At 41.3% G+C, this 12,151-nt stretch overlaps 1 protein-coding gene across 4 annotated transcripts in view; it reads right to left on the bottom strand.

Annotated features, from left to right (window-relative positions):
* Window positions 1-12,151, bottom strand: part of LOC111140887 (drosha ribonuclease III) — a 119,503-nt gene that overhangs the window by 7,503 nt on the left and 99,849 nt on the right. For all 4 annotated transcript variants that reach the window (XM_022493136.1, XM_022493133.1, XM_022493134.1 and 1 more), the window contains 4 exons: window positions 11,709-11,814; window positions 1,899-2,040; window positions 362-444; window positions 167-270 (listed from right to left, as the gene is read on the bottom strand). In XM_022493136.1, the coding sequence (XP_022348844.1) occupies window positions 167-270; window positions 362-444; window positions 1,899-2,040; window positions 11,709-11,814 (435 nt within the window). The remainder of the gene's footprint in view (window positions 1-166; window positions 271-361; window positions 445-1,898; window positions 2,041-11,708; window positions 11,815-12,151) is intronic.

Genomic DNA, 12,151 nt, shown 5'->3' with positions numbered 1-12,151 from the left:
AAGACGGAGATGCCCAAAGAGATTCCATGCTGGGCCCAGAGTCGGCGTCAAGGAGGCCCCAGCCAGGCGCCTTGTCAGGACTCCCCCTGGGTTCGATCTTCCCCCAGACCCCTGCAGCATCGACTCTAAACTCAACAGTCCAATGCCTGCAGGAGCAAGTACTCACTTGTACAGAGGAATGTCTGGCTCCTTTCCTTCAGTCCTGAGCGTCAAGCAACACTGCTGAAGCTGGGATTTGGGGTCATTCCAATCCTGATTCAAAATGAACTCCTGTGGCAAGTCCCCGAGAAGTATTTAGTAATGGGTTCTGGAATTGCCAAGCATGAAGTATGTAAGTAATTTAAATTTTATATGAGCTTACTTTTAATCGTGGGAAGAAGCAAACATTCATGAAAGTATGAACATATTCCAAATCCTTATCAATGTACAGCGCTGCGATGAATGCTGAAAAAGAGAACATTTTAAAAATAAAACCACAATGCATTGCCATTTCCTCAAAGAGTAAGATACTAGACTTTAAATAAACATTGTAATGAGGTTTTCAACTCCCAGGCCCTCTTTATTTTTTAGAATTATCCTATCCTCTTTCTTCAAACAAGAATCTCCCTTCATCACTAATACTGGAAGCAACAGCATAGATGTGTGAATAAAATGCAAAAATCAAAGAGTACAAAGACCAAACTACATTTGGCTAAAGGCTAAATAAATAATTAAGTGGTACACAAAATGCTATTGTACAGCAGGGAGAGAATGATATCTGGGAATACAACCACGTTAACAACAAATCAAAAGAAAACCTGAAGATCAGATACGACCATGGAATGAACACATTCTTGTGGAAGGCCATTCTCCACACCAGTCTTGAGAAGACTATCCATTTACAAGGGTCTGTGTTACATTTCACATACAGAAATGGGACAATTTGTAAAGTCAATCTGCCCAGAGAAAAACTTAATACTAGGCTTAATGATAATATAACAATATATCAAACTTTGCATTAAGAAATGGTGACCCCAAAGATGACTTCGTGAAAAGACACTTTAACCAAGGAAACAAATGGTGACTTTTTAAAAGAAGATAATAAAAATAGCTTTCACTGAGGTAACAAAATAAAAACCCAAACAAACCTGCCAGTGAAACTGATCACTTAACATTTTTGTAACTTTAATCTTTAAGTAACTTTTTCTTAATTGAAAAAGAGGTCAGACTGCCCTTGCACTTTGTCAATGAGCTGGTTTTGCATGGTAGACTTTAATATTTGTATATAATTCCAACCATCAAAATACCATAACGTTTTTTTAAAAAGTTCCAAAGCCCAGTGAATGGCCCACTTATTTTAAAGTAGTATCAGAAACAATAAAATTATGCATATAATCCTTTAGTTAGCCATAATAGGATTATTTATAATGTTTCCAGACCATATCAAAAATTGCCAAAGATGACAATATTTGTCCATAGAGCTTTGAGCTCATTCAAAACAACAGATAATAGTTCTGGTATTTAGTGAATAAATTATCCTTCTTTCTCCTATGCCCCTGTACAAAGGCAGCTGGGTGGCAAGAAAAGCTATGAGTCACTCTTACCAATCTTCGCATTCTGCTTCTGTTTCCCACCAAGGATGTGATGGTTAAGCATTAAGATGGAGGGGCAGAGAAGCAGGGATGGGGGGCGGGTGATACCACTGAACAGAGACTGAACATAAAATTCATTATTCACATGTCTTAATTCCAAAATATTCTCCTTCTAACAAACTTCGGAGAAAAGCATAAATAAAAATTAAAATAGAAAAGGTTTCTTTATTACAACATAATAATAATGAGAAGTAAGAGAAATGTGGGTGCATTTGATTTACATTCTGAATCTGCAGGTTAAGAGAAAATCTCTACTCTAAGACTCACATTCCAAAAGGTCTGCCAAGGTCTTGGTCCTAAGAGCCACAGGTCTCTTGGTCTTGTCATTGGTGATGGCATATTCCTGCATGCCCAGCTCCTCAGCTACCTTGGCTTGAGTTCTGTTATTCACCAAAGAGCTTCGCAACAACTGGCCAAAAGGAATTGAGGCACATTTAGAAACCATTTCACGGGGCACCTGGGTGGCTCAGTAGCTTAAGCGTCTGCCTTTGGCTCAGGTCATGATCCCAGCATCCTGTGATCGAGCCCTGTGTCAGGCTCCCAGGTCAGTGGGGAGCATGCTTCTCCCTCTCCTCCCCTCTTGTGCTCCCTGTCACTATCTCTGTCTCTCTCTCAAACAAGTAAAATCTTAAATACGCACGCACGCACGCACGCACACACACACACACACACACACACACGAAAAAAAAAAACCATTTCACTGCAATCTCTCCCCCACTCCAGTGCTGGGCCCAACCAGACTGAAACCACATTACTAACTGGGACACCACGGTAAGCAATGGTTAAGTCCTCAACCACTATACCCAGGCTGCTGTAACAAACTCCATATGCTTCTAGCTTCTTAATAACTTATGCTGCTCCTGGATTTTACCTGTCCTTTAAATAGTTTATTTAGTTGTTTAGTAGCAATGACCCATGTTGAGGAGATGGTACTATACCATGATTAAAGATCATAGATTCCACTAAATGTAATGTTACTAAGTGTAAAGAGCATTAACATTTTTAAAAATCAACTGTACTGTAGTATCATTTACAGACAATAAAACATACCCATTTCAAGTACAGTTAGATGAGTTTTGACAACTTTCTACAATTTTGTCACCCCAAATAAGTTCCATGTGCCCCTCTGAAATCAATCTGATGCACCATCCACAGACAAACTTGACCTGTTTTCTGTCACTGTTTTAAAGGAGTATTTTTAACGTGTCTAAAATAAATTTCAAGTTTCACAGCACTGATGGTAATTTTGATACTCTAGGATTTGGGGAAGTAATGTTTTAGTAAGCATTACTTAAAATATTTGAATTATTTATTTATATTTTTATTTTTATTATTTTAAGGACATAAACTATATATCCTGAGTCATAGTTTATCAAATTGGGACTCCATCTCTAATCAAACTGAAATGTAATTTTCACATTTCAACTTCAAGAATTCAAAACAAAAATCTCTAGCAAAAATTTCAGTCAGCAAAGAGTCCTCCAAGCACCACCGTAAGTCTTAACGGTAAACAGGGCATGAAAATTATACAACAAACCCATCACAGAGGTGCCTGTCCAGCAAGCACAGTTTAGGAATTCAGCACTCAGGAACCACTCACTAGAGGAAGTGAGGAGGAAGGCTAGGGGCAGCAGACAGATAATAGACCAAACATGTTATTTTTGGGAATAACATACCTAAAAGTAGAACTGTTCTTACAATAGTTATAACAAATTCTTGGTCTCCTACAACAATCCCTTCTTGCTAAGGAACAGCCCTGACACCAGGGCCCAGGAACAGGAAGCAGCTGTGGGCTGTGCTAGCGTTGGACCCCCTGCTGTTCCACACTGCACTTTGTTTATTAGATGCAAGTTTTATGCTCTGTGGCTCCAGTGTCAACTGAGCTTATGAAAATCAAGATTTATTCTCAATGCCTGAGATTGCATCCTTGACAATAGATAAATAAGAAACAATATGTTCTTAATTTGTCTGACAGTGATGCATGAAGCAGAAATACAACTTGATCTTCATAAGCCATGCTTGCTGTTGAGTTAAGACTATTATTCTTTGCTTGTCTCTGCTCCTGTCCTCCTCCTATTTCCCCCAACTCTATCTTTTTTCTCAATATAGTGAATGTTTCATTAAAATTAATATCCACAGAGAAGCTCAAAATTAAAAAGGCCTACCGTGTAATGTTAATAGAAAACCCAACCAATAGGAGCCCATCAGCCTAATATCTTGTAATTACAGAATAACTGAACTGGAAGGGAGAGATCTTTTTTCATTTGGATTCTCCATGGGGAAGTGGGGGAGGCAGTTCTCAGAGTAGAGGCCGGAGGGGGAATAGGAGGGCTATTTTGAGTATATGGTTACGCTGAGCAAATTGGGTTCTCTCTCAGTGTTTGCTTTGGTGAGAAGACAAAACTCTAATTCAGGCTGCCTATTTGGGGATTTCATGCCTCAAAATCAACAAGCTCGAAGTACACCACATGAGCCCACACAACACACCATAATACATCGCAGGTTACCAGGCCCTCGCAGTTGCCTTCCAGCATCAGGGCTCCTTTGTTAGTATTACACAGTAATGGTGATGGACAGAGGACGAGGAAAGCAATGAGAATGGAAACAAATGCTTCCGGTTTTATTTACGATACACCCTGACAGGTCTTGAAGCCGCAAGGTGGCCAGCAGAAAGCGATCTTGAAGTTCTTGCCAAAACTCAGAGCCTGAACCAAAACTCAGTGGGGAAGAAGGAAGCTAGAAATCACCCATATTTGTAGAGTCCATTTAAACTGAGAATATGAACTGAAAAGAAGGAACATCCTGCTCTATACCTAATCAAGAGAGTCCGCATGGCAGTCCTTTAAATGACAGCTTCCACCCTTGGCCTTTGCCGAATTCTAGTCTAGAAGGTTATCATGCTGTTTGCCAACAAGTGGGAACAAGGGGGATCACAAGGCAGAAAACCCTCCCAGAGTTACAGCAATTCAGTTAGCAGCTGTGGAGTCCAATTCCGTGCCAGGTGCTGTGCTGACAGTGGACAGACCCAAGATGATCGAAACCCCATGGCTGCTAATCTCCAAAGGAAGCCACACAAAGTGGCCACGTTAGCTGCCATGACAGCACGGAGGACACAGGGCCCGCAGGTGCCCCTTTCGACCCCGGCCTTCCCTAGAGGCCTCGGGGACAACCTGCCGCCTGAGGAAAAACAGTTTTTCCTGACCTGGCTGGTCCATCAGAATCACAAGGTGCTTCTGAGATACTGGAGCTCAAGCCTCTTTCAAGAACCAAGGTGTTAGTATTCCTGGGGATACAATTTGGACATATGCATTTAAAAAAAATTCATGTAGGTGGCTTCTGATGAACAGAGTCAGAAATGAGGAAAGAAAAGAAAAAAAAAAAGAGTCTGTGAGAAGGGTGGGTGCTATAGTCTGAATGTCTGTGTCATTTCCCCAACCCCCGCCCCCACCACCCCGGGACAAATTCCTATGTTGAAATCCTAACCCCTAAAGATGATGGCATTAGGTGGGGGGCCTTTGGGGGATTAGGTCATGAGGGTGGAGCCCTCAAGAAGGGGATCCATGCCCTTACAAAAGGCCTCAGAGAGATCTCTAGCCCCTTCCACTTTGTGAGGGTACAATGAGAAGTCTGCGACCTGGAAGAGGGCTCTCACCAGAACCCAAGCGAACTGGCGCTCTGATCCTGGCACTTTCGGCCTCTAGAACCGTGAGCGGTGTATTTCTACCGCTCCTAAGCCACCTAGTCTGTGGTACTTTATTCTAGCAGCCTGAACAGACTAAGACGGTGGGAAGTGGTTTTCCAGTTAGAGGGAACAGCTTTGACAAAACAAGGGGCCCTGATACAGCAAGGGGATCACAGGGAGGCAGGAGAGAGGGTCAGGGGGTGGTGGATACTGGAGGACAGATCAGAGCACAGTCAGCAGGGGGGCCCTGATGGAGGCAAAGGCGAGGCTGGCTCATCTCTGGGCAGAGTCTTGCAGGTCATGTAAAGAGGTCTGTACTTTCCTATAGGGGAGAAGGAACCCCAAAAAGTGTCAACTGGGACAAGTGGCAAGATGCCCAAGGCCCTGATGCCATGGCAGGACCGACCTAAGTGTCACACATCTCCAATTCTGACTTTGAGAATCCAGGATGTTTTCTACTATCTCAGCACAGCAGTCTCTCATGACTACACTTAAATTTTAATAGGAAAAAGGTTTATTGGTTTAAAACAAACAAAGAAACCTACTGGCATTCTTCCTTTAACTTCTCCATTCACTCTTGATTCTAAAGAGCAAGCCATGGCTGCAGGACATGAGCAACCAAAGAGGGCCACCTAGTGTAAAGTAAGAAGACTGTGACTGATTATTTTAAGGGCGTCACTATAAGAGCACGGGGTGAAAGCGGAATATCATATTAAAAGTGACAGTGATGTGCCACACAGGGCTGTTACACCAAGAGTGGTAGCCAGATGGTCTCCATTTCCTATTATAACTAAAGAAAAGGAGCACAAATGTTGGCGGGCGAGGTGCAGGTCGGATACAAAGAACCCAATTATGTCAGCGACAAAGAAATTCTCAAACAGGAGGCTGTGGAATCTATTCTCTCAAAGAGATCTTGTAGATGAGATCTGCGTTTGCCTAAATGATTGATGTTTAGTGCTATCTGGAGGCAGCAGAGAGGGATTAGATCACTGGTTCTCAAACGTTTTATTTGTGATCCCTGCTTTCTCATTATGCCAAAGCATTCCTCTATAAACAAACAAAAATTTCTGCAAGTTCATCTCACCGATGCACACACAGAAGGGCATGACGCATCACACACAGTAGGGGCATGGGATTAGCAACTATTTTTAGCTCTGTAGCACAAGAGTAAAGGCTAAGAAGGAGGAATGATATAGAGGGAAAAATGATATCAGGTGTTAAAACCTGCAAGTGTGACAAGACAAGGCATCCTGGTCTGAGCTAGTGCTCTCTGGGACTCTCTCACTACTTACCTAATCCCTACATGGTAGGTTCTAGGTTCTACCCTAAAAATAAAATACTTTAGTCTACGAAATCAACCTCAGTCATCCTAGAACAATCATCTATGCCTGATATTCCTTCCCAAGCAGGGCCTTCTGAATATCCAACTCATACAACGCTATGCTTTTCCCCATCAGCATTCAGAACTTCAAATCCATGATTTCATTTGTTCAACTGTCCTATTCTCTGTAAGACAAGTGCACAAAGGAAGGGCTCAGAGCTAAATAATGCCTCCCAGTGTGAATTAATGTAATTGTGTGTTCTTTAATTATAATAATGAATAATTTGCCACCCCTCATACAAATGCAGCTGTAGTAAGTAATCCTCCACAAATTTTCGATTAATTTTAATCTTAGACATTAATAAATAAGTTTGCAACCTTCTTCTTTATACATAAAACAACATGGCACTTCCCTCCAATGCCACTTCTACTTCCTTCTCCATACAACTTAGCTGCCTGTAAAACTCTTTCTTTTGTTTATCAAATATGTATTGAAAGCCTACCATATGGCTGGGCACAAAGTGGTAAATAAATACATGCTCTCACAGAACTTCTGGGTTAGTGGGTCAGGCAAACCAAAATAAGTGAGTGCCAGGAAAGAAAAGAACATGGATTTCTGACTGGGTGGGGGTATGTGGGAGGGCATCTGGAAAGGTTCTCCTTGTATCCAGAAGTCAAGCCAGAACTGATGTCGAATGGAAGAGCAGGAAAGACCAGGCCGATGAGAGTAAGGGTTGGAAGCAGAATGTTCTCCAGGAACAAGAACAGCACATGCAGGGCCTGACGGACAGAGGGGGCTTGGAGGAACATGAAACAGGGCACTATAGAGATGCACAATGAAAAGATGAGTATGTGGTATGAGGCGGGCAGGTGCACAGGCCAGACCAGGCCAGAACTTCCTTGTTCTTTAGTCACTATCCAAGGAATAAACAAAGGACTGGACTGGGATAGGATAATCATTTATTCAGCATATTTGTGGAGCACTGTTTTGCTCCACAAATCAGGAATCAGGAATGAAGAAAACAGACAAAAACTCTTGCCCTCAAGGGATTTATACTCTAATGAGAGAAGACTAACTGTAAACAAGTAAAATACATAGTATGTGCTAAGGAGAAAATGGAAATGAAGTTCCCAGCTGGGAGAGGGGAACCGGGGACAAGGGGAAGAGGTCACAATTTAAGCAGGGTAAGTTAAATGCCTCACTGATAAGATAGCATTTGAACCAAGACCTGAGGGAGATGAAGAATTTGGCCACAGCATGTGCAAAGGCCTGGAGGCAAAGGCTTGCTTAGTGTCCTATAGGAATGGCACAGGCTCCAATGTGAAAAGTCTAGGAGATAAAGACAGACAGTGTCAGGGAGACAGGTCTTATAGGCAACAACACTATTACCGCTAAGACACGAAATCTTAGGAAGGTTTTTCACAAAGGAGGGCTGTAATCTGACATCCCTTTAAAAACAGTCCCTCTAGATGATGTGCTAAACAGACTGAGGGCTGGGAGGGTGGTTGGTATGGACCAGTTGGGAGGCTATGGCCGTAATTTAGGGAAAAGATAATAGTAGCCTGGACCAGGGTAATAACAGTGGAGCTGCTGAAAAGTAGTTATGTTCTGGACAAATTTTTAAGGCAAAATCAATAGGATATGCTAGCGGCTAATGGTGTAACATGAAGAAAAGAGGAGAGTTAAGGATGACTTTGAGGTTTTCAGCCTGAGCAACCCTGAGAATGAATGAAATGATCCTTGCTGATATGGAGAACACCTAGAGAAAAGCAGGTTTTGAGGTGGATATCTGCTTTGTTTTGGCCATATTATGTCAGAGATGCCTAACAGAAATCCAACTAGGGATTGCAGTATATCTTATATCTGGGTATTCAAGTGTATCTGGAGATACAAAGACACAAGTGTGAAGTCAGGGCGAGAAGTACAGGCAGAAGACCTACGTGACAAAGTGGTGTGTACAAGTACTCAAAGCTGTGAGATCACTCCCAGAAAGGAGGTCAAGAGAAAAGAGAAAATGTCTGAGAACAGGGAGTGTCCCAACACTTACAGATTGGGGAGATGAGAGGAAAAAACCAAGTGGACTGAAAATGAACGGCAAGTAGGGTCACAGGAGCTCTGCTGTGAAAAGACATCATCGGCCGCCAAGCGAAAATGCATCGTTGGATCAGGGGGTAGCGAAGAGAGGAAGACCAGTTAGGAAGCTACGATCTGGCCAACAGGCTTACAACCTGGGCCGACGGGAGGGTCTCTGCCTGAGACAATGTCCCCTGTGGGAGAGTACAAAACTGCAAAGGCCAGCTTTGCACATGGTAGCATACTTCTTGGGGATATCTAACACAGTACATTGCCTAGTGCTTGGCACAAACACAACCTTAAGATCCTATCCTGTGCAATTTAATAAATGCCACCCCTTCTAACGGAGGTTCTCTGTCAAGCATATGCCTGTAACGTTTTGCCAGCAACAAAGCCATTACAGTGGTCCAGGTGACCCAGTCTGGTTGAGAGGTTGAGTGATGAAGATGAGGTGTTTACTCAAGAAGGAACAACGTAAGAACTTGTGAATGGTCTAGAATACAGGGCCATGGGTGGAGGGAGGAATCAAAGATAACTCCTGTATTTCTGACTTGCAGGATGGCTGCTGCTGCCACTCAATTACTCAGGGAACACCGGAAGAGAAGCCGGTGCCAGAAGACTCTAGGTTCAGTCGTAGACGTGTGGAGATGCCGAGGGGGCAGCTACCTACTGGAGCGCAGGAAGAATGGGACTGAAGAGATCTGTTTGGACATCATTGTCCCTAGAATGAAGCTGATAGTGTGTACATGGAAAAGACCGCCTAGCAGGGGCTCTCATGAAAAGAGACAAGGGCCTAGGAGGGAGCCTTTCAGACATCAGAATATCCATCAGCTGTACAGAATATAATGAGCCTGAAAAGGAAGCTGAGAAAGAGTGGCTGAAGAGGTGAGAGAAAGACCAGGAGTGAAGCATGGGAGAAGGGACAGAGGTGAAAGAAAACTGACAGAAGCCAATGAAGGACAGTGTTTCAAGAAGGAGGAAGAGAGCAACCATGCCAGGGCTGACGAAAGTTAGTATCTTTTAAAGTGTGTACTCAATGGATGACAGATCATCTTTGTTTCACCAGCAGATCTGTCAGTCCTATTGATTTCTACCAAAGCTTTCTGTGAATATAGTTAATAAAACCATCATATCATAATTTTGTCATTTACCATCTTTCTAATAAGCTATTCAAAAATTCTCTAATTTTAAGACAACAAGGCTGATCAACACATTTTGGATAAAACTGCAGCTATGGCACTGAAGCAGTTTTGGAAAAAACACAAAACTAGAGTCTTTAGCATAGTCCTGGTTTTCCCTCTATCTAGCCCAAGATGGGAAGCAGTAAACTTGTTGATCTATAACATTCCACCTCCACAAAATCCTAGAGTTCACAATTAGTTTTGCAGGAATACAGGGTAAATGTGTATATTTAGTCACACATTTTCAACAGTGGTCTCTATGTGGCCAAAAAATGAATCACTGTTTCAAGTCACATGGCTTGGTTTGACCACTTCTCAGACCAACCAAATACTCTGACAGCCATGAAGTCTACTCCCTAATGGAACATACTTAATAAGCATTTATCAATTCCCTAACTCACAGGAAGATACTAGACACTAGTTTCTTTTTGGTTAATACTCCTGTGTTCTTAAGATTTTGGTATTAATTCAAGAGGAAATACTTCCCTGTCCATCCAAAAGTAGTCAACTTTAAATGGTAATCAACTGTTTATTTTAAATTAAATTTAAAACAATAGTATTACTGATTTCCAGGGCATGGTATGAATACAATACTCATTGAGTGAGTGAATAAAAGAATCATATTTTGTTAGCCTTAGAAATTTCACTGAAAAATTACATCTCAACATAAGCAAATCATCATATTCTCCTTAATTCCAATATTTGTGTCTCATGCAAACTATTTCCAGGATTTACAGCTGCAGAGATAAGATTCAATTCTATTCAAAGTAAAACATGCATAAAAATCACAGAGATGCAAAGTATGAAAGACTTATTATTTGCTTCAAGTATAATAAAAAAGGAAGGCTATACTAACAAAATATCTTAGAGCACACTACTATTTTTCGTGGCCCAGGAAAGTATTTGCTTTCTCAATGCCCAACTCTAGAGGGTCTTCTCAAAGGTTATTCTTGTGCCTTGAGAGATATCACGACTGGCTTCCAGATACGCTTTGTTCACCATTCTGGCTGTATTATTGATCAGTTTCAGAGTACAAACAGTATGCAACAAATAGAAAAGCTCAATGCAGTTTTATAAAATGAAACGAAAGTGAGAGACATGGGGACTGTTTCACTTTGTTCATAAATCAAACCTTGTCTTTCTAAGTCCCTTTCAACTCTGCCCTGGATCTAGCCAAACTGACTCCCTACCGTCTCTCTATCATCTGGTTTTTCATGTTGTGCCTTTGTTTCAGCAGGCCCAATGTGTGGCATGTCTTTGCATAGAAATTTCTTCCCATTAATTCCTAGTGGCCAAATCCTACTCACCTTTAAAGGCTCAATCATCATCATACCCATGAAGCCTTCCTAAAAATCCACAGCTAAAAGAAATCTTATCTTTTCCTAAACAGCACATGGTTCTCTTCCTGTATTTAGTTACAATTACTTACTTATACTTTCACGTACACATAACACACACATAGTGTGTGTGCATATATACAGAGAGAGAGAGTATTTGTAGCTATGTACTTATATTTTTCATTTCTGCTAATAGTTTTTAAACTCCTTATGGATGGGTGTCAACTAATATTTGCTCTTCCCATGAAACCTAGCTTAATTCGACATCGTGTAGAGTAGGGAATCATTAAATGAAGGAGTATAAAACAAGTTCTTTTTCTATATTGCTTTGTATACAATTTGCATAATGAAATGAACAAAACCATATGTATACTGAAGTCAAGAACTAAGTAATTAATTACATAAATATATATTTGGCTGTTCTCATCTTCACTCTATTACACAGTAATCTTATTGGAGAGAATGACTTAACACAAACTCACAGTTAAGTGTCCTTCATGATGGTCTGGGAAATGAATAAATAAGTACTCGGTGGCTACCAGTTGCATTATGGAGTCACCTAGGAACTCCATCCTCTGATTGTGGCCTCTGGAAATAACAACATCAATGGAAAGAGATCAATAAGCATTTGTATATTAAAAAAAGAAACAGAATTTTTAAAAAGGCACAGTTTTAAAAGGCAATGTGTTCACCTCGCCTTAAAGCACAAAACTAAATACAACTCCCTAAGTCCCCTCAATTGAGAAGAGACCTGAGTCAATACAGATTGAGTTTCAAAGAAGAGTGCAGGGACTACTATCTAAGGATTAAATAACTGATAAATGAAGACTGGTAAATAGTGCCTGGTCAGAAGTTAAGGAGTATTAGTTGAAAAATATAGATAACAATCCCGTACAGATAACCGCCATTCAGACAAAACAAAGCA

Source organism: Enhydra lutris, unplaced genomic scaffold (genome assembly GCF_002288905.1).
Source record: "Enhydra lutris kenyoni isolate GAN:26980312 unplaced genomic scaffold, ASM228890v2 scaffoldscaffold5, whole genome shotgun sequence".
Lineage (NCBI taxonomy): Eukaryota > Metazoa > Chordata > Mammalia > Carnivora > Mustelidae > Enhydra > Enhydra lutris.
This window is presented reverse-complemented; position numbering and strand designations above follow the sequence as displayed.